Raw genomic sequence first — 20,932 nt, forward strand, 5'->3', positions numbered from 1 at the left:
GGATTCTGACCTCCCTGCACTCGAAGTGGATTTTCTGGAGCTACAGAAGCCCAATTGGCGCGCTCTCAACGGCGTTGGAAAGTAGACATCCTGGACTTTCCAGCAATATATGATAGTCCATACTTTGCCCAAAATTTGATGGCCCAAACCGGCGTTCAAAGTCACCCTCAGAAATTCCAGCGTTAAACGCCGGAACTGGCACCTAAATGGGAGTTAAACGCCCAAACTGGCATAAAAGCTGGCGTTTAACTCCAAGAAGAGTCTCTACACGAAATTGCTTCATTGCTCAGCCCAAGCACACACCAAGTGGGCCCGGAAGTGGATTTTTATGTCATTTACTCATCTCTGTACACCCTAGGCTACTAGTTTTCTATAAGTAGGACCTTTTACTATTGTATTGATAGATATCTGGGTAGCTATCTTCATTTTATGCTATCTTAGATCATTGGGAGGCTGGCCATTCGGCCATGCCTAGACCTTGTTCTTATGTATTTTCAACGGTGGAGTTTCTACACACCATAGATTAAGGTGTGGAGCTCTGCTGTACCTCGAGTATTAATGCAATTACTATTGTTCTTCTATTCAATTCCGCTTGTTCTTTGTCCAAGATATCACTTGTTCTTCAACTTGATGAATGTGATGATCCGTGACACTCATCATCATTCTCACCTATGAACGTGTGACTGACAACCACCTCCGTTCTACCTTAGATTGGGTGAATATCTCTTGGATTCCTGATACACGATGCATGGTTGATCGCCTGACAACCGAGTGCTCGCCTGACAAACGAGCCAGCCATTCCGTGAGATCAGAGTCTTCGTGGTATAGGCTAGAACTGATGGCGGCATTCAAGAGAATCCAGAAGGTCTAACCTTGTCTGTGGTATTCTGAGTAGGATTCAATGATTGAATGACTGTGACGTGCTTCAAACTCCTAGCAGGCGGGGCGTTAGTGACAGACGCAAAAGAATCACTGGATTCTATTCCGGCCTGACCGAGAACCGACAGCTGATTAGCCTATGCTGTGACAGAGCATAGGAACGTTTTCACTGAGAGGATGGGAGGTAGCCACTGACAACGGTGAAACCCTTGCATAAGCTTGCCATGGAAAGGAGTAAGAAGGATTGGATGAAGACAGTAGGAAAGCAGAGAGACGAAAGGGAATGCATCTTCATACGCTTATCTGAAGTTCCTACCAATGAATTACATAAGTACCTCTATCTTTATCTTTATGCTTTATTCGTATATCACTATACCCATTTGAGTCTGCCTGACTAAGATTTACAAGGTGACCATAGCTTGCTTCATACCAACAATCTCCGTGGGATCGACCCTTACTCGCGTAAGGTTTATTACTTGGACGACCCAGTGCACTTGCTGGTTAGTTGTGCAAAGTTGTGTTTATGCCATGGTATTGAGCACCAAGTTCTTGGGGTCATTACTAGGGATTATTTGAGTTGTGAAAAGTAGTGATCACAATTTCGCACACCAGGTGTATAAATTATATTTCCGATCAAGGATTTTTAAAGAATATAACAGAATACACTAAAAGCTTATTTCCAAAAATAAGTACTAAAAAAGAATGGAAATGGGATGAAAAAGATAGTATGCAAATTCAAAGAATTAAAGAACATTGTGAAAAACTTCCAGAACTTTATATTCCAGAAGAAAATGACTACTTAATAGTAGAAACAGATGCTTCAGACATAACCTGGTCAGGATGTCTAAAAGCTAAGAAAGCTATAAAAAGTTTGGAACAAGAAAAAGAATCACTAGATTCTAAATATTCCCCAAAGGAATTACTTTGCAGGTATATTTCAGGGACTTTTACTCCAACAGAACAGAGATATACCACTCATGAAAAGGAAACTCTAGCAGCAATTAAATCTCTTAAGAAATGAAAAATTGATTTACTACCCAGAGATTTTACATTAAGGACAGATTTAAGTTACCTAACAGGTTTCATACGATATAATTTAAAAGTTGATTATAATCATGGACGATTGGTAAGATGGCAATTATTTTTGTTACAATATCCAATAAAAATTGAATATATTAAGGGTGACAAAAATGTTATTGCAGATACATTAACAAGAGAATGGAGTTCGTCTACAACGCATTAGATCAAGAAATCCAGAAATACGAACAAGAACTCGAAAAATGCAAGCATTGTCAGCAAATAAGGACACAGATCCAATCCCTCAAGAAGGCCATCGAAGCAATGAAATCAACACAACAACCAAAACCATCAGAGTTCAGCCAGCTAAGCGTGGTGGACAAATCAGGTGAAGAAAAAAATTCCAGAAAATAAAACAATTGCTGAAATTATCAAAAAATCCACCCAAGATAAAAAAATATTATGTAATTTATAATGGCCCCATGAAAGGAGTATATGATGTCTGGAAAAAAGCAGTACCATTTACACATCAATCAAGGATAATTCATAAAGGAGGGTTTTTAACACTGGAAGAAGCAAATGAATCTTTCAGGGAATATGAAGCTCTTCATCCAGAGCAAACCCTAAAAAGAGCAGATAAAGCTCCAATTCAAACCCAGAGAACAGGAATAATAAGAAACATTCCTACAAGGGCAGAAATCAAGGAAAAGAAAAGGGTCTGTAGATCAAATCTCAGAGAAACCCTTAACATAGTCCTAAATTGGACTGAAGAAAAAAGGGCAATCTTGGGATATTATCCTATTGCCAAAGAACAGCTAACAAAGCTGGTTATATTTCCAGATGCTTCCCCATCTGACACCTATCAGTTTTTCCAGTATGGATTAATTGATACAATTTTAATTTTTAATGATTTGAAAATTATTAGTGAGTTTCCTGCAGGATTCATTGATGCAGTAAAGAGATTTAAAAATATGATTGACAATGTAAATCCAAGGGATATATCCCTAAAATTTACGAATAGTCAACCTATTTTTAATGAAGAAGAAGAATGCTTGGTTCCAGCACATCAAGTAATCTTCATGTCCGTCTTCCCAGGAAATTTTCAACCAATTGATCAAGTTCAAGATTTAACAATCTACAGTCATGAAGGAAGACTAGCCAGCACACTAGCAAGGGTCTTCGAAAGAACTCAAAAGATAACAAGGAAATCTCACACAAGAATCAATTATAAAAGTAGAAATACTTTGCTTGTGTCCAGTAAAAGGAATGAAATTGAAGAAAGAGAGATGAGACTCTTAGTGGAATTTGAATCAGCATTCTACAACTTATCTGGACTCTTAGAAAAGCTCCCCGAAGGGATAAAGAGGAATCTCTGCTATTTGATAAAAGACAGAGAAGACCATAAGTGCCAGCTATGTGTCTCAGAGTTATCTGAAGAAGGCAATAATGAAACGGAATAAACCCACATGATAAAGGAAGAAGACAACGCATCTGAAGGTCACATAATGAAAGAGGAGGACAGCACATCTGAAGCATCTCTCAACATTATTGCATAGTGACGTAAGCGCTTAGGTCATAGAGCACCAACAATGTAGCTGGTGCAAGATAATAAACAATGACGTAAGCAATGACGTCATAAGAAGGGTAAGGATGGGAATTGTCCATCAGACCTAACCATTATAAATAGGTTGCTTAGGCAATTGTAGAAGGCATCAGACAATAGAAAGCAGGAGGCTAAGAGTACTCGCTAGGAGAGCAAGGAGGAAGTTGCCAAGGCGATTCTATAGTCTGAAGAAGAATTCCCTTAGGAAAAACCAATTCTAAACTCCCCTCTGGAGTTAGTATCTACAATCTCCCCTCTGGAGATAAAAACATCTTATGTAAATATTCTAAATAAAGGAAGTTTTTCTCCAGAAAGATACGCCTTTATCCTAATCTCATAGTTATGAATTATTTAGAAAGTTTAGAATTAACGGAAGAATCTGATTATTATAGATTATCTGCCTTACTAGATAATGAAAAACAGGCTGTTCTAAAAACAGAATTAAATCTCAAATCAAATGAAAATTTTAATAAACAAAATCTTTTAAAAGAAGTTTTTAATAGAAAAAATATAATATACTATGAAAAAATTCAACTTGAAGCCCCTATAAAGATAAAATCCGCCAATGGAGAACTTGAAATAGCTTTGATAAATGATGAAGAATTGAGTAAACAGATTGAGAAAATTAAGGATCAACAAAAAAGATCTAAAATTGGATAGATTCATATTAGTACTATACAAGTTTTAATCAAATCTACATATATGAAAGGAATTAATTCACCAACAAGCTTAGCAATCTGTGACAAAAGAATTACTGATGACCCAATAGATCAAATAATTGGAATTGTTCATGGAAATTTGGCAAACGTAAATGTTAAATTCAATGCCCATCTTGGATATGCTATACCTTTATCAATTGAAAATCTTGGAAGATCTATAAGTTTGGCTTATAAATTTCACAGAAAGAATCTAATGGAACAAGACGATGAACCATTTTCAATTACATATGCAATAAATTATGCTTTAACAAATAGCCATCATAGTATAATATTTAAAAATAGAGAAAGAATTTATGTCGATGAATTATTTCAGAAAATTGTAAAGACAGAAATACCAAAATATAAAGCTATTGAAAACCCAGTTCTTTTACTAAAAGAACCATCAGGAAAATTAGTTTCATCAAATTTTCAAATAAGAGAATCCAAAATTAATAGCCCGTTAAGTTTATCTAAGTTAAAGATCAAAGAAGAAAATTCTGAAATAAAAGAATTAACAAAAAAGGTCGAAAAATTAAATGAAACCCTAAACACTAAGTTATGACAATAAATAAAGAAAAAATATATGTAACCTATCAAGACAAGAAACAAGAGCTCTTTGAAAGAGAAAATCGGTTGAATTATTTACAGTTTTCTGAAATAAATCAAAGAGCATTTAAAGCTCTAAAAACAATCTATGACAAATTGAAAGGAGAAGTTGAAGAGTTAGAAAAATTAATAGAATCTCTAGAAAATAGTGATGAATCAATGATAGAATTTGCAGAAATTCTAAGATAAATAATGAAGTATACAAAGATTGAAAGACCAGAAAACAAAATAAAAAGAAAAAGGGCGAAAAAATTAAAAAGTAAAATAAATGAGTATAAAAGGGAATTAAATAATATTCAGTTCGAAATTAATGACCTTATAATAAAAAGGATAGAAATAAGAATAAATATAAACAAGTTAGAGCTAAACTTAAAAAATTTATAAATGCCTAGAAAACCATATTATGACTTAAAAGAATTAAAGCTGTTGAAAGAAAAAATGGAGAATGAAGTTGAAAAATTAAAAAGATATTTAGAAACAACAGAAAGTATAAAAATAAAAGAGGTTTTGGAGGATGGACCCATGTTAATATTAAATACGACCCAACCCAAATATAAAATACATGTAAGTCATTTATATATGTTGGTCATTTCAATATTCATATATTTTTCTTCTGGGTTTTTTTTTTCTTTGGACGGGATTCTTCTGGGTTTCGATCCGATATTTAATACCTACAAAAAAAAAAAATCTAAAACTTAGCCCAAAAAAATAGTTAACCTAATTCACAGCTTATCTTTTTAATCCAAACCTTTCCTACATTAAATCAAACCTGTCCAGACCCAACAGAATCCCTAACCACGCGTTTCCCTTTACCCTCTTCCCTTTTATCAAACACCGATACACATCTTCGTAGAACATCGTCGCCATTCTCAACCGCAAACTGTGACAATACGACTGAAGCTGAGAATTTTGAAGGACAGTAAATCAAATAAATCAAAATGGTGAGACTCTTTATATATATAGTTTTATTTTTATTGCATGATGTCAATTAGGGTTTCCGTTTAGTATGGGCGTGCGTCTTTGATTTTTCCTGTTTTATTTCTCTTTGTTGTATTGTTCAGTTTAATCGCGATCGTAACTTATGAATATGAACCCTATTGGTGTTTGATTTTGTTATTGTTGCTTTGGATTGTTTAATTATGCTGTAATGAGCTCGGGGAAATCGTGAAAATTCGTATTGGCCTTTCTGATGATAGGAAGAAATTTAACGGGATTTCTTTTTTAGGGTTAAAAGCTGTGTGTTATAGGAAGAATCGATAGAACACCGACTTAAGAATATGGAATCGAAAGTAAATCTAGGGTGAAAGCTTGGTATTTGATGGCTTTTGTTGGAGTACTTGTCCAACTTCTATTATGTAAAGTTTTAACTGTGAGGTTGATTACAGTTCTTTGTATTTTGAAAACTATGCAAGCCATACTCTTGGTGGAACTGTGCCATTCTGATAGATTTTGATTCTTCTATTGCAAGCTAATGACTAGGGGGGGGGGGGGTCTCTCTCTCCTCTTCCCCATCCCCAACCAAAAGTTCAAAACCAAATTAAAACTATTGATCACTTATATTTGCTTTTTGTTCAATAGCACCACTGCATGTATTCTGTTTTCTACATTGTTTTTCTTTGTTGAAAAGCATTTGCTACATTATATAGCATGTAATGCAGCTGGTTACTGTGAATTTATAGTCCCTGCCTGTTCTTTTTCTATCTTCTTCCCCTACTCCTCATCACAACCTTAAAATTAAAAACAAAAAAGAAATGAGTTGATTTTCTGATACACTAATATTCATTGCTTGCATTTCTGTAGTCTTCCCTTGCAGCAGCTAGAGCTGACAACTTCTACTATCCCCCTGAATGGGACCCAAGTCAGGTATGTTTTCCTACACAGTGTGTTCTCTTATACAATCAATAATTATTTAGTAGCAAGATTCTTACATCATGGTTTTTCTTTTCAGGGTTCCCTGAACAAGTTCCATGGTCAACATGCCTTGAGAGAGAGAGCCAGGAAGATAGATCAGGGTATTCTGATTATAAGGTAATAATCAATATAGCTTAACAGGAACAATGATATTTTCATTATTCATTTTAACATTAATAATCTTTATTGAAAGAGGGATCTCCAACAGTAAGTCTTTTACTCTATGATTGCTGTAATCTGGGAATCGGAAGAATGTGGATGATAAGCACCTTAAGCTATTGTCTGTTTTGTACCTATAATGTTCATAGACCAGAATCTCAGGTGTATAGTAATCTAATATACAAGTTAATATGTTGGTACATGTTGTGGTTTATGAGTATGCTGTAACAATTCCTTAAATTAAAAAATGATCATATTCTAATTTGTTTATATGCTGAATGTAATATTACATGTGAATAGGTTGTTTTGTTTCTATGTTAAGCTGGCATCCATTCCCCAATGTGGCTTAAGTTGGACTAGCATGGGATGGAATGTTAATTACTCGATTTTTTTATTATGTTTTAATTCCTGTTTTCAAACTATTTGCTTCAGGTTTGAGATGCCTTTTAATATATGGTGTGGAGGATGCAATTCTATGATTGCGAAGGGTGTGCGATTCAATGCTGAGAAAAAGCAAGTTGGAAATTATTATTCCACAAAGGTATGCTTAAGTAATGCTGCAAATCCATTCTACGAGCTGTTCAACCTTCTTTTCTTTATGTATTAATAATTAACAAGCGTGTCTGTGTTTCTTCAGATATGGAACTTCACCATGAAGTCTGCATGCTGTAAACATGAGATTGTCATCCAAACTGATCCAAAAAATTGCGAGTATCTTATCATCAGTGGTGCTCAGAAAAAAACTGAGGATTTTGATGTTGAGGATGCAGAAACTTTTGAATTACCTGCCGATGAAGGTATGGATTGGTGACAAATCTTGGCTGTGATATTTTCTTTATTAAATAAGGTATATATTTGCTCCAACTAGCTTGGTGTGTGTTATTTTGCATTCCAGTGTTACTAAACCCTGTGATAGTGTGGTTGTTTTACATGGACTCGCCTAATTAGGGTAACTACTTTTTCACTATTGCAAATGTTGGCTAACTAACATCTTTTGTATTACAGTGAAAGGGAAGCTTGCAGATCCCTTTTACCGCCTTGAACACCAGGAAGAAGACTTGAAAAAGAAGAAGGAAGCTGAACCAGTTCTTGTGCGTCTACAGCGACTATCTGATTCCAGACATGCAGATGACTATGCCCTGAATAAGAGTCTCAGGGCCCGACTTAGAGTATGTTATAGCTCATGAAATTTGTCCTATTATTATTCATTCCTTTTCTCCTCCTTTAATAGTTTTATTTCTCCTATTGATATAATATTTTCATCATGCTCTCAGAATCAAAAGAAAAGAGTTGCTGAGGAAGAGGCTGCTTCCAGGAAAAGGGGCTTTGGCATACGACTGCTTCCAGCCTCAGAAGAAGATGCTGCTGCCGCAGCAAAAGTGAAATTTTCGGGTAAATTTGACAAAAATAGGAGGGACAAGAGGGCATTGATCAATGCTTCATCCATTTTCGCTGGATTGTCTTCGTCTTCCATGACCGATAAGAGGAGACTGGAGCTGGAGTCTAAAAGAAGAAAAATTTGTGCTGGTGAAACCTCTAGCTTACTGGCTGGTAGATTTAAGCAGTCATCTTGGTCACAGAGTGAAGTCAAGTCAAGTAAGCAAAAACTGTCCTCCGTGAATGCAAAGCGTTAGAGAACAGATGAATTTTTTGGGGAGTTTGACCCTCAATGTCAATGGTGGTGATCTTCGGAAGTTACAGTGCCTTGTATATATAAGTTGCTGAATAAGATTTTTTGTTTTGTTAACGCAGTCCATCGTTTTAGAAACTTTAGGTGAGAGTATATAGTTTTGTAATAGATATAAACCTACACGGGGGGATTAAAATGTGTAAATTTTTCATAAAATAATTCTACAAATGACATTTTAAAAATGAATGAAAAGTTTATTTTTATTTAGTTATTTATAGATTTTGTTTCATTAAGTTATTTATAGATTTTGTCAATAAATAATTAATTATTTCAAGGGTAAAGTACAAAAAATGTATTCGAATAATTGTCTAAGATAAAAATTCGATAAAAATCCACTTGAATTTTATTATTGATAAAAATATTTTTAAATAATTTAAAAACGTAATAAAAATATTCAAAAACGTAACAAAAATATTTAAAAAGAATTTATCTTTTTTAAGTGGCAAGCGATTTTATATTTGACAAATTGTTTATGTATTTAATCTAAAAATTTTATAGAAATGTTTAGATAATTGTTTAAAAAATACACAAAAAAATATGATACAAATTTAATCTCTGTATTTTCTTTTTATTTTTTAAAAGTTTTTTAGTTGTTGACCAAGAAAATAAAAAATATATATACTTAATGAAAAATTACTAAATTTTAAAGATAAAAATATTATTTTTTTAATTATATTTACAAAAAATCGTATAAAAATTCAATTTTTAAAATATTTTTGAAGAATACATATTTAATTTTGGACATTTTTGTAGCTTTTTTAAACTATTTGAGGATATTTTTACTAATAACAAAATTTTAGTATATTTTTGTCAACAATAAAATTATTTGAATATTTTTTTGTGATTTACTTTTATTTCAACTAAAATTACAAAATATATTAATTGTGTTAGTAGTTTAAAGAATTTTATTTTAAAATAGTTGCATCTTAATTAAATATTTTAGAAGTTTTTAAATGTAATTAAAGTTCTTATGAAATTCATAACATTAAAACTACTATATTTTACATTACAGAATGAAACCCTTGGAATCTAGTGTGGCTTTAAACAAAAGCAAACATGAATGTCTTGGGTAGGGCGTCGAAATGGGCTAAATCTATCGGGCCAATCCGTTTATCCATTTAAATGGGCATGTTTTGCCTTTAAAAGTAAGTCTATTTAAATTTCGGGTTAACTCGAAAAAAATGACAGGTTAAACGGGCTAGTTCGCGGCTAAATGGGTGGCCCGTTTATTTTTTTTTTACATTTTTTTTAAAAAAGTAGTACTTTTAGCTAATATTTCTCCCAATCCGATCTGAAAGTTCGACCCATCAACTAAAAAAATTTTATTTTTTAATGGATTTTGATGAAAAAGTGATATTTTTGTCAAAATACTTTTCAAAAAATAAAATAAAATGATAAACAGGCTGGCCATAAACGATTTGGGCTAAAAAATGCTGGCCCGCGAATAAAGCGAACTTAAATGGGCCAGCCCATTTAATCCATTGGTTTAACGGGCCAGTTTTAAATGGATCGGACTAGCCCGTTTGACAATCCTAATCTTAGAAAAAAATATTCATATTTTATAAATTATGAATTTAAACAATTGTAAAAGATAATACATTTTTCTGATTTATTAATATTTTTATGGGACAAGCTTAAATGCTTGATACGTTTTAAAAAAAAACATATATTTATTTTGATTACCACAACATAAGTATTTTAAAACTAAATAAATTAAATTTCATATTTATACTTAACATATTTTTTTATTTTCATTACTTATCTCAAAATCATTACATATCTCTTTTATAATGTAAAAAAAATAAGTAATCCAATTTTGTTACTTATTTTGTTTGAAAATGAAATATGAGAAAATTATGTTTACATGAATCTTGTTGGACAATTAAAAAGAGAGTATTTATAATACAATTTAGATTGATTTAAAGGGTAAAATCAATATAATTGTTTATAATTGGATTGTAATAAAAAAATTTATTTTTTATTTAATCAAATTTTATTTGAACGATTGCAATATGTATAGTATCAATTTAAATTTAGTTTTTAATTTAATCTGATTAAGCTATTGTGATTTGAATTGTCTGACTGGTAGGACTGTCAAACGGGCCATCTCGACCCGTTTAAATCCGACTAGACTCCTGAGTTAAATGAGTTGATTCGTTTAAATCCATTTTGTTCATAGGTTATGATTTTTTAGTTCAAACCGTTTATAACCAACTCAATGATTTAAACGGTTAAAAAATATCACTTTTAAGTCAATCTTAAATAAACAGTATTTTGTTTATTCAGGTTTTTGCGTCGGATAAGAAAAGATATTGGCTAAAATATTTTTTCTTAGAAAAAATATTTAAATGGAACGCCTATTTAATCCGTTATTTTTTTGGGGTTAATCGGGGTCAACCGTTGATTCGGGTATAATTTTGTGGAAATAGATTAAGTACAGAAAGATTAAGATGAGAGATTAATGGTAGATAAATTTGTGAGTAAAACATTTTCATTAGTGGCAAATAAGCAACACAAGAACTAAATATGAGGAACAGTGGTGGGAAACAAGAATTGAAACTTTTACTAATGTCATAAAATGATGAATGAACTCTTTTAAAGTGGACAGGAGTTAATTAAACTTGTTGTCGGATGTTCTAGTAGAACACCCAAAATGCTAATTTTATGAATTCTCTTGTTTGAATTTGATGAACAAAATGAAAAACAATAAAAAAAAATTAGAAGAGAGACAAGGATAGAGATGATCTCTCAAGTTTGAAAAATCTTTTTTGAGAGAAGCATAAGTCCTTTTATAATTCCAAGTTGTTTTAAAAGGAGAATATATTATCCAATGGTTATAAGGTTATATTCAACCTATTCCTTTTGTCTCAATGCTTGTTATCAAATAATTGACAGATGTTTTTGAGTGTTTCCATTATTTTAGGTCTCTTTAACTATGAATATAAGAAGGAAGGTGATCTTCAAGTTAAGATAGCAGTTTTGACATACTCTGAGTGTTTGTGGCGACAAAGAGGTGTTTGGGTAAAAGAGTACTCATGACATGTGACATTAATAAAGGAACATTTAATTTAATTCATTTCTAACTAGATGACACTCTCTACATTTCAAATCCACCAATTCATCTCATCAATTTAGTTTCTACTTAAAGAGAAATTTAACTTCTTAGAATTTTCTTTTTGAATTTTATCCTTTTAGCCTAACATTTATAAAAAGAACTTTATTCTTTTTTAACTATGTTTTGGGTCATAAAATTATTCATACACAATAAAATTACACTTTTATTCTACATTCACCTGTTTAACCAAAAGGAGGAACTTAAATTTTTTTAGCCATGTTTTGGATTATCTTAGAATTATTCATACACAATAAAATCGCTTTTTTTGTATACAACCATATGTTTAACTCAAAATAATTCGCTCGTTTAAACAGATAAATGGGTTAACTTGACCCATTTTAACGGTAGGTTATACTGCATCGAATTATAAATTTTATAATTTATAATTTTTTAATTTTATCCTTTTTTATAAACTAGATGTAAATATAATATAATATAAAAATATAAATACTCCCATTGCATGAATAGTTAAATATTATATTTATTTTATTTATGTAATAAAAAAAATCCAGAATGGTGTTCTGTTTTTGTGTTGGTTACAACACAACCAAATGAAGTTTCACACACAATTTCAAAGTAGAGTTGACCCATCCAATATACGAAGAGAAAAATTTATGATAACCGATGCTATAAAACCAACCCTCCAAATCTTCTCTTTAAAAGTTCAGGGAAGCGTCACCAAGCAAAATGCACCACAGCAACTAAAGAATATGAACAGCTAACCCGGGTTTTTTAGCTGCATAACTTGCAGCAGCATGGCTCTATGCTCAAGAACAAGAGCACCTTCTCCTTGTATATCAGAAAAAGCCATTTCATCATACTTAACCAACCATGTAACTTCATTAGCCTTCTTCCCAGTCAACATCATCGTCATCATCACTAGCATCTGCTTGTGGTTGCGGTTGATCCTTGTCAGATTTAACATTCAAATCATTGACCTTGTAACCATTTCCAATGCCTTCATATATACACCAAAGCACGAATGAGGGACACAATTGATGTAAAACATGTTTAACATATAAATGCAGGTTTAAAAAAGTATCCAACTTTCAATTTACTCAGATTCAGAAGACGACATATACCTCCAAATGGAGCATCCTCCCACTCAGTACCATCATCTTCCTCGTCTTCCTCGCGTTTTGATTTGACTCCAACCTGACGATTGGAAGTACTGCTAGAAGGATCCTCTGCTGCAGGTGCATTTGGTTCTTGATTTTTTGATGCATCTTGCCATTCTTCTTGTTGCTTAAGTAAAGCAGCATAATAAGCCTTGATATACTCATCCTATATAATACACAGATAAAGGGGGGTCAGCATAAACTTTAGAATGAAACTTTAGAATGACTTGGGAAGCAAGGAAAGTAACAAGTATCAGAACATAAAGAATTATTCTGCGAGCCTGTATATTCTTGTTATCCTCTTGCAAAATTGATGACTTTTTGTCGTCCGAGTATTGTGTTGCTGTGGATGTTGAAGTCCCATCCATTTTTGTTTCCTGCTTCACCTCTCCTCGCTGTTCTCTTGTAAGAACCATTCCCTGTCTAATCATCCATGGTGGCAAAACCTTTAAACTGTTACTTTCAGTTTCTGACTTAACAGCTCCTTTTAATTCGGAGCCATTGAAATCAACTACAACCTGTCCACGTTCATAACAAACAACTTAGCGTTTAAGGCTTTTATGGAAGATATGCTCCATCACAAATTTTGCACAGAAAAATATCCAAAAATTAAAACTATTTGACCAGGAGTGCAAACTAAAAGAAAGAAAAAACAAAACACAACACCAAGTTGGAGAGCATGTTCACGATACACATGAAAACATATGTAAGGACAATTTTAAGAATTCTTAGCCACCAGTTCTGATTTGGTACATGATAGTTTTGTGCCTCTCTTTGGTGCATAGTAGATGGCTTTTTTTTAGGGGAAGTTTACCAGTAGATATAGAGACACTGAGCCAGGGATTCGTATAAATTAGAAGGTAAAAGTAGAGAATTGGAGTCTTGTGATTTGTTTGGGAGTCTTGGACAGTTGAGAAACTCCAATGTAATATTTATGAGGGTATTCGGCACTTTGCCATCAATGGTATGCCAATAATACGTATGCTCTCTTTCAGATTATATAACATGACACTACTCAAATTAAAAGTAAGGAAAATTTTCATTTTCCTGAAAAAATATGGAAAAAAATAAAAAGAATAGTGAGGAGAGGATATTCAACTACGAAGAGGATAACATATCCTCCACAACAAAAGGGAAAGAAAAGGCTACCCCTAACCTTTGTATCTCCACTGTAAGGGATGGGTCCAAGCTGAGATTTATCAGAACCATCTCCACCGGCTGCACGCCCAGCAGCAGCAGCTCGAGCTTCCCATGCTTGAAGATTGCCAAAATCTGGGACAGGCAAGTCTTTTACTCGATTGAGTTGGTCTGTTAAAGGCTTGAGCTCCGACTGCATTTTCACATAAAGTACAACAACATCACATGAAAATTAAATGCTGGTTCAGTAACAATGAGAACATTTAGGCTGTATGCACTCCAACAAATATCATGGAGTTCAAACGTGCAAAGTGGGTGACCTCAGGTAAACTTGCAATTGTGTCTAGCAAATTTTGGGCACTGTATCAAACATGGTTGTCAAAAATGAGGCATTGAGTTTAGAAGCATAGCTATTAGTCAAACTCAGTGACCTCCAGTCCTCCAGTAAACTTGAAAGTCTGCCCAATAAATTTTGGACACCATGCTGATGTTCTCAAGTTTCGAGTTTAAACTGGCAGCAATTTTATTCCCTTGATCCTCTCCTAATTAGGGCCAGAACATCAAAAGAGAATGGAAATAGAGGGTTCTGTCTCCAGGTTTCTTTTCTTTCTTGATCTTCTCCAACTTTAATGTAGTTAATAATTTCTCTCCATCACAATAATCTCAAGAGATCCTTATGCCCGTAAAGGGTAAAGAATGTCTATTTTTATATCCTCCTGCTACTAAAGTTTACATGAGATGAAAAACAGAAGCTGGCTATGACCCAATTAGCTCCTAGAGGGAAATTGGCAAACATCATTATTTAAGTTTCTTATTTCTAGAAAGTAGCAAACAAATGAGATAGTTTTCATCGAGAATACAATTATAAACAAAAATTATTCATCATTTGAAACAAATAATAGAAATAAATAATATGAGAACCTCCAATTTTTGAAGCATATCTTTTAACTTTTCACGTCGACGTCGTCTTGCATTTTCATCAACATCTCCCCCATCTTGAGCAGCAATCTTATCGCTTTCAATCTCAAGTTTTCCATTACAACTTTCACAATGGAAGTCGTCATCTTCAAATGAAATCAACCGCAATGCATCCAAAGCATTGTATCTACAATAATTCAAATTCCAGAGTATTAGGTTACAAGAATACATCAAATTGAATAACCATGACAAATTATTGATTTTAAAATTAATTATTAAGACCTTTTCCCACAGGTTGTACATATATATTCCTGAACTGTATTTTTGTTATCCAATTCATCTTTCAGCTTATGCTTCATGCGATGCAGTCTGTATCTGACCACATCATATATCTGCAATGAGACTCAACTAAGAATTTCAATGTATGAAACAAAAACACTCAGTAAAATAGATTTATAGAAGAAAATGCAAGAAGGGATGGACCTGTGCATAATCTAGACAACAATAAGAGTGTGTGTGCAGCTTGACCTTTTCTTCTCCCTCTTTTGTTGGATGTTGAGCATCGACTGTAGCAGCTACAGCAGCACTAAAAATTTTTGCACCTTTTGCTGTCTGGTGAAATCACACATTTAAAACAGGTACACTATACCATGACTATATCTATTTTACCCACAACTCACACATCATAATAAAGAAATTGGAAACGATAAATAACCAGTTATGATTTTTGAAACATTTGAATTTAAAAGAATGAAGAAACTTCACATCTTAGAGACAGCAAAAAAGAAAGTTGTACAAAGGATTAGAATGACATATACGCTACAGCATGATGACAAACTTATATCATAATAATCTTAGCAGTAGCATGCATATCCTTATTTAATGTGTCCTTAAAATCAGAGAAGTATGTGAATTTGTTGTTGGGTATCCATGGTCAAGTTAACAGATCAAACAGAACCAAAAGAGAATAAGATCCTTTTACAAAATCTTCAGAGCAAAATATTATGCTGAATTTACAGTGACAACTCGAACAGGTTAAGATAACTGAGATGTAATACTTGCAATATCTTTAGTGCTAAGGTGTGGCAAATACCTGCATAAATAACAGGAATAAACATCATAAATTTGTTGTACTTTATTGAATAATCCTTACCCCAGCCTTATCCATTTCACTAAATTTTAATTACGGAACTAGAGAACATAAGAATAGAGTTGCAATGAGAAGAATATCATACTGCACTAAAATTCAATATCCCCTTTTATTTCCCTTCTATTAGTGTGTCATTCTGTAGCTTCCAATTTATATGAGTTAAGAATAAATCATCCAATTAATTGTTAACTGAAGGAATGTGTCATCACCAACAGATTGATCTACTCAGTTGACCTGTTTAACTCATTGACTAATACAACCAAGCTTTATATCAGACTTTAGAACATGCCAATCTGGTTGGCGAACATTAATAAGCCGATAACAATTCACAAAATGGCAGTCAAACTATACATGGACTGAACACGAAAGTCACCTCTTTTCTGTGAAACCGGGTTATTATCTTTTCTTCTTCAAAGAACCGCAGAGTTCGACGAAGCTGTTTCGTATGCAATTTGAGGTCCTTTGCCAAGTCTTCTTCCCTAACCCATTGCCGTCTAGATAAAAGAATTAACACAAGGCCAACTGAATAAAATAACTCAAGCAAACTAAATAAACAAACAGACATATCCCCATTCCCCTCCCCCCATGTTCTCTTTCAACTATGTATAATCAAACACTGTAATTCAACCAATATCATTATTGAATCTCAAAATCAAATCCAGGCATACTAAGTGTTACAATCAAGCTGAAATGAGTTACAGTTAGTTAGTCCGTTAAAAATTAGCTAACAGTTAGTTATGCTCAATAGCCTATATAATAATAGGTTTAATACTTGTCTCAATCAAGCCACACCATTAGCAGATTAATCAAATTCATCATTTTATTACCTTCAACACTACTAACAAGTATTTTAACCTCAATGCACTAAAATTTCGAATGAAATTTGATCATTTATTTATTTATTTTCAATTTTTTTTTATTCCGTTTGCAATTGCGTGAAAATAAAGGGAGAGAAATCGAAATCTGAAGAAGGATAACCTGGTGAGGGCGTCGAGGATCACAACGGCGATTCCTCTGTTATCACTTCTTCCGCTTTTGGGTTGATTATCACCTTTGCTCGTTAGATCTTCGTAGAAAGCCCTCGCCACCAGCTTCACCAGCCTACGCACCCAAATTTCACGGCAATAAAAAACCCAAAACCGAAAACATAAATAATTAAATCGCAAAGTTTATTTATTTATTTGTTTAATTATTTGATTTCTTGTGAATGATGGATCGTACTTGTTGTAGTGTTCAACCATGGAATCGATCAGGTTTAGGGTTTAAAAGTACGAATCCAGTGGTTGTTAGATGTTGCAGCTGTTACAGTTGATGAATCTGTGCTCCGAACGTTTCTTTGATTTCAATCCCAATGTTAGAATGAATGAATGAACATGTGATTTGGTACATAATGGAACAGCTGCATCAACCTCATCTATTTATAATTTTGGATTTATTTAATTTTTTTTTTTAAAGAGAGAATCCGCGACGCTGTTATCTTCTGAATTCAAAACTTGAATAAATATTGGATTTAGATTAAATGTATATCTTTACTATATATGTAAGAGTATGAAAATAAATTTTTTAAAGTTTTTTATGTGTTTAATATATTAAAAATATCAAAAAATGTGAACAACGTTTAAGTAAATATTTTTTTATTATATATTTATATTCTTAAAATGTATTGCTAAGCACATTTTTTTTTAATAATAATAAGGTTAGATTAAATGATTTTATGTGATAGTCAAAGAGAGGACACATTGACTACTTGATATAAACTTGCCAATTGCATTTCATTATTTTTTGGATTTTGATATGATTATTATTTAGAAGAGTTTAGTTCTCACCAAAAACCAATGCCTTAAGAAGGTTTTATTGTGATAATAGGGAAGTTATATACATGAGGTTTTATTGATCAATTAAGTAGATAATTTTGTTTTGTCTATCTAATAAATCAAGGATTAATTTATTATAGATTTGACCTTTATTTAAAGGTGTGTTACTAATCAATGAGTAGGTGCATGCACAATCAAACCAAGTAGGTAATGCTGCCATTGATCCAAGGCCTCGGCTGCATGTATCAATGGTTCAATTGAGGTTCTCTCTTTGTCTTGGGTTTAGGGTGGGCCAAGACTTTTTATTTTGGGTCATGGAATGGGCTAAGACTTAATTCAGCAATGTGCAGAAGGTTTTATTTTTTGGGTTAAAATAAACCATGCTTACAAGGCCCAAAATTTCATCTTATTTTTCTAATTGTTGACAAAAAAAGGCTTTTCTTTAATTAATCACCCACCTTCACACATGTTCAGCTATTGTAGAATGGAGAGGCAATATGTACTTTGAAATTGTAGCATATGCTTTACTATTCCCTTTTAGATATAAACTAATACTAATAATAATAATAATAATAATCTTTTAATTCAATGACATTGGTGCTTAATTATTAAGCAGTTTGACAAGATCTATTGAAAGTGTCACGTTTTCATTCACTCATTGGTTCGAGTCTGTGAAAGAGCAGAAAGTGAAACACAACTTCTGATTTCTTTAGAGAAAAAATATTCAACAAAAGTAGCGTGAAGCAGAAAGTTATGCATGTGTGTATTATGGATATATATATGACCTGATTTAAAGAGAAATATTTGATAAAATCATTTTGCCTTATAAGTAAAATTCATCATTTTAAATATTTAATTTGGATTGTTAGTGAACTGAAATGTTATTACTAGATATAAAGAGATTCTGTGTTTGTGTACGTAGCTACATATTTTGTATGGAATTTAATTATTTCATTGTATAGTTATATTTATAGGACCATACATTCATTTTCCATATCAAAGCCAAAAATTCAATGCTATATATATACTATAATGATAATTAACTGAGTATTAGCATATAATGATAACTCGATCTAATAAATGGTATATATATTATAGTTTCTTGTTACATGCATAATTATTAGCACCGGCCCAGATCTGAATAATCTTTTTGTAAATTAACCTATATAATAATGGAATTTATTTAAATTAATTAGATGGTTGGGTATATCATGGATGTGGATACATCATTTTAATAAAAAAGTTATACATTAATAAAAAAGTGAATTAATTTAATTGTGAAATTAAACTTCATCATATCACTACTAAAATTTTCTTTAAAGGTTTATATTATTAAAGCACCCAATGTAAGGGTTAATTTCTACATTTGCAGATTACTTATTAACGAGTATGATGAAATGAGTGCCATGGATATATAATTTGTTCAATTAAATTATGATGATACAAAAAGTAGTGACCCTAGCTAGAGACTTGGTTGAACATGTTTAATTAAAATAATAAAATCATCATCATGAATATCTAGACAGATTAAGTACCTAAGAAAATGAATGATTTGCAAGCTTAGTCTTTTTTATAGGCTTAATTTTCCGTGATCATCAACTATAATCACAAAATATATAGTTAGCTAGCTTTGAAGTTCATGTATGGAGACAATAGACAAACCTGAAATTGGCCTGCACTACCTTATTATGAGCATGATAAAAAAAATATTTATTTATTTAAGAGCAATGCTAGGGGTCAGTAACTTTTGTGATTGTTAACTATCAACTAGTCATCAATGATGATTTAATGGTGTGAGATTAGTGTGAGATTACATCCAATGATTCACATTTTTCTACTGGTTACATGCTGGCCAAAATTCAATAAAATTGCTGGTTCTAGACTTTTCCTTTATTTAAAAAAGAAAGGAAAGAGAGAGAAACAAATTAGTATTTACTATTTTAGAGCAATTCTAATAGGATTAATGTTGGGTATTAATTTTAACCTCTACAGTAATTGAAATGATTTGAAATTAAAATTTATATTAAATATCATCTTTAAAATGATAAAGTAGAGAAGAGATCCTATCATTTTAAAAAAATAATATTAGTATTTTATTGTCGCTTATATGATCCATTAAACTCATTAAATAAACATTGTAATATTGTTATTGTAAAGTTGCAATAAAGATTCGATTAAAATATATATGTAAATAAATTAAATATATTCAATTTTAGTCTTATATTTTATTATTTTTTTTTATTATCTTCTTCTTATCAATTTAGTAGAAAAATATATTCAAATTAATTTAACACAAGTTCTTTTTTCAATTATTTATAAAATTAATTCTTTTTTCAATCTAAATATACAAAATTTTTAATCTTCATATCTATAAAATTTTTTTTTTTTGTAATTTTTAAAATAATTCAAAAGTTTAAATTAAAATAAAATCAAATATTAAAGTAACAAATTTTATATTAATAAATTTTAAATTAAATTTTATTATATATAATTTTATAAATATTTATGTGATATTTTATAAGATCTAAAATAAAATAAAATTAGTATCGTTTATTTTTAATTTAATTATTTATTTCAACATCAACGAAATAATAACGAATTGGAATATTGTTTATTTAGTATCGTGGATGCAGCCTTGAGCAATAATATTGTTTGTGGAGGAATATTCAGTAATTTAATTTTGATATTATCTTCCACTATCCAAATATTAAGAGATATACCACATGATATAATTTGTAATTAATTGTGTTAGGTGTGTGTGTATATACATGGTCGATAGGAAACACAAAAAGACGCACACTGCAAAATTTTATTTGATTAAATATATTCACCATACTTATCACCAAGAATTTTCAACCTATATATATCAATATATATGCAGCGCAATACTAATTGTCATATCCAAAAGTGCCACCTCATGTTCCACTGCAGTTATTATATGCAACTTGTTCACTAATGTTAAATATAGAATTACAGTTAGAACTAGTTGTCCCCCTTAAAATGATCTTATATATTATATTATTCAATTCAATCACAAACACTTTTTTGCAATAGTAGTACCTAATTTAGTGGCTAATTATGAGTGTCAATATGGATAAATTCTGTTCAATTCTTTTG

The 20,932-nt window shown here is 31.8% G+C and overlaps 2 protein-coding genes across 3 annotated transcripts; one reads left to right on the forward strand and one right to left on the reverse strand.

The window, feature by feature from the left end:
• The first annotated feature begins 5,570 nt into the window (after nt 1-5,570).
• LOC130951995 (uncharacterized) lies at nt 5,571-8,774 on the forward strand. The gene is made up of 7 exons (XM_057880757.1): nt 5,571-5,744; nt 6,604-6,666; nt 6,752-6,831; nt 7,306-7,414; nt 7,511-7,670; nt 7,879-8,042; nt 8,148-8,774. The coding sequence occupies exons 1-7, from the start codon at nt 5,742-5,744 to the stop codon at nt 8,505-8,507; spliced, it is 939 nt and encodes a 312-aa protein (XP_057736740.1). The 5' UTR covers nt 5,571-5,741; the 3' UTR covers nt 8,508-8,774.
• A 3,335-nt stretch (nt 8,775-12,109) lies between these two features.
• LOC130950842 (uncharacterized) lies at nt 12,110-17,460 on the reverse strand. 2 transcript variants are annotated; one of them, XM_057879438.1, is made up of 10 exons: nt 17,223-17,460; nt 16,980-17,102; nt 16,375-16,495; nt 15,335-15,463; nt 15,134-15,243; nt 14,855-15,038; nt 13,953-14,126; nt 13,057-13,314; nt 12,761-12,962; nt 12,110-12,636 (listed from the first exon to the last, which is right to left on the reverse strand). In XM_057879438.1, exons 1-10 carry the CDS (start codon nt 17,240-17,242, stop codon nt 12,521-12,523), a joined length of 1,437 nt encoding a protein of 478 aa, XP_057735421.1. In that variant the 5' UTR covers nt 17,243-17,460; the 3' UTR covers nt 12,110-12,520. The 2 variants fall into 2 exon arrangements, with proteins under 2 accessions (XP_057735421.1, XP_057735422.1); XM_057879439.1 differs by having other exon boundaries at nt 13,078-13,314; nt 17,223-17,381.
• Between the last annotated feature and the right edge of the window lie 3,472 nt (nt 17,461-20,932).

This window comes from Arachis stenosperma, chromosome 9, assembly GCF_014773155.1.
Source record: "Arachis stenosperma cultivar V10309 chromosome 9, arast.V10309.gnm1.PFL2, whole genome shotgun sequence".
Classification (NCBI taxonomy): Eukaryota; Viridiplantae; Streptophyta; class Magnoliopsida; order Fabales; family Fabaceae; genus Arachis; species Arachis stenosperma.

Coding starts and splice junctions, on each gene's coding strand:
- LOC130951995 (XM_057880757.1), top strand. Junction 6,667..6,751: donor CTGAATGGGACCCAAGTCAG/GTATGTTTTCCT, acceptor TTTTCTTTTCAG/GGTTCCCTGAACAAGTTCCA. Junction 6,832..7,305: donor CAGGGTATTCTGATTATAAG/GTAATAATCAAT, acceptor TATTTGCTTCAG/GTTTGAGATGCCTTTTAATA.
- LOC130950842 (XM_057879438.1), bottom strand. CDS start 17,242: ATGGTTGAACACTACAACAA. Junction 15,244..15,334: donor GTTGTCTAGATTATGCACAG/GTCCATCCCTTC, acceptor GTCTCATTGCAG/ATATATGATGTGGTCAGATA. Junction 13,315..13,952: donor CTTACAGTGGAGATACAAAG/GTTAGGGGTAGC, acceptor GAACGTGGACAG/GTTGTAGTTGATTTCAATGG.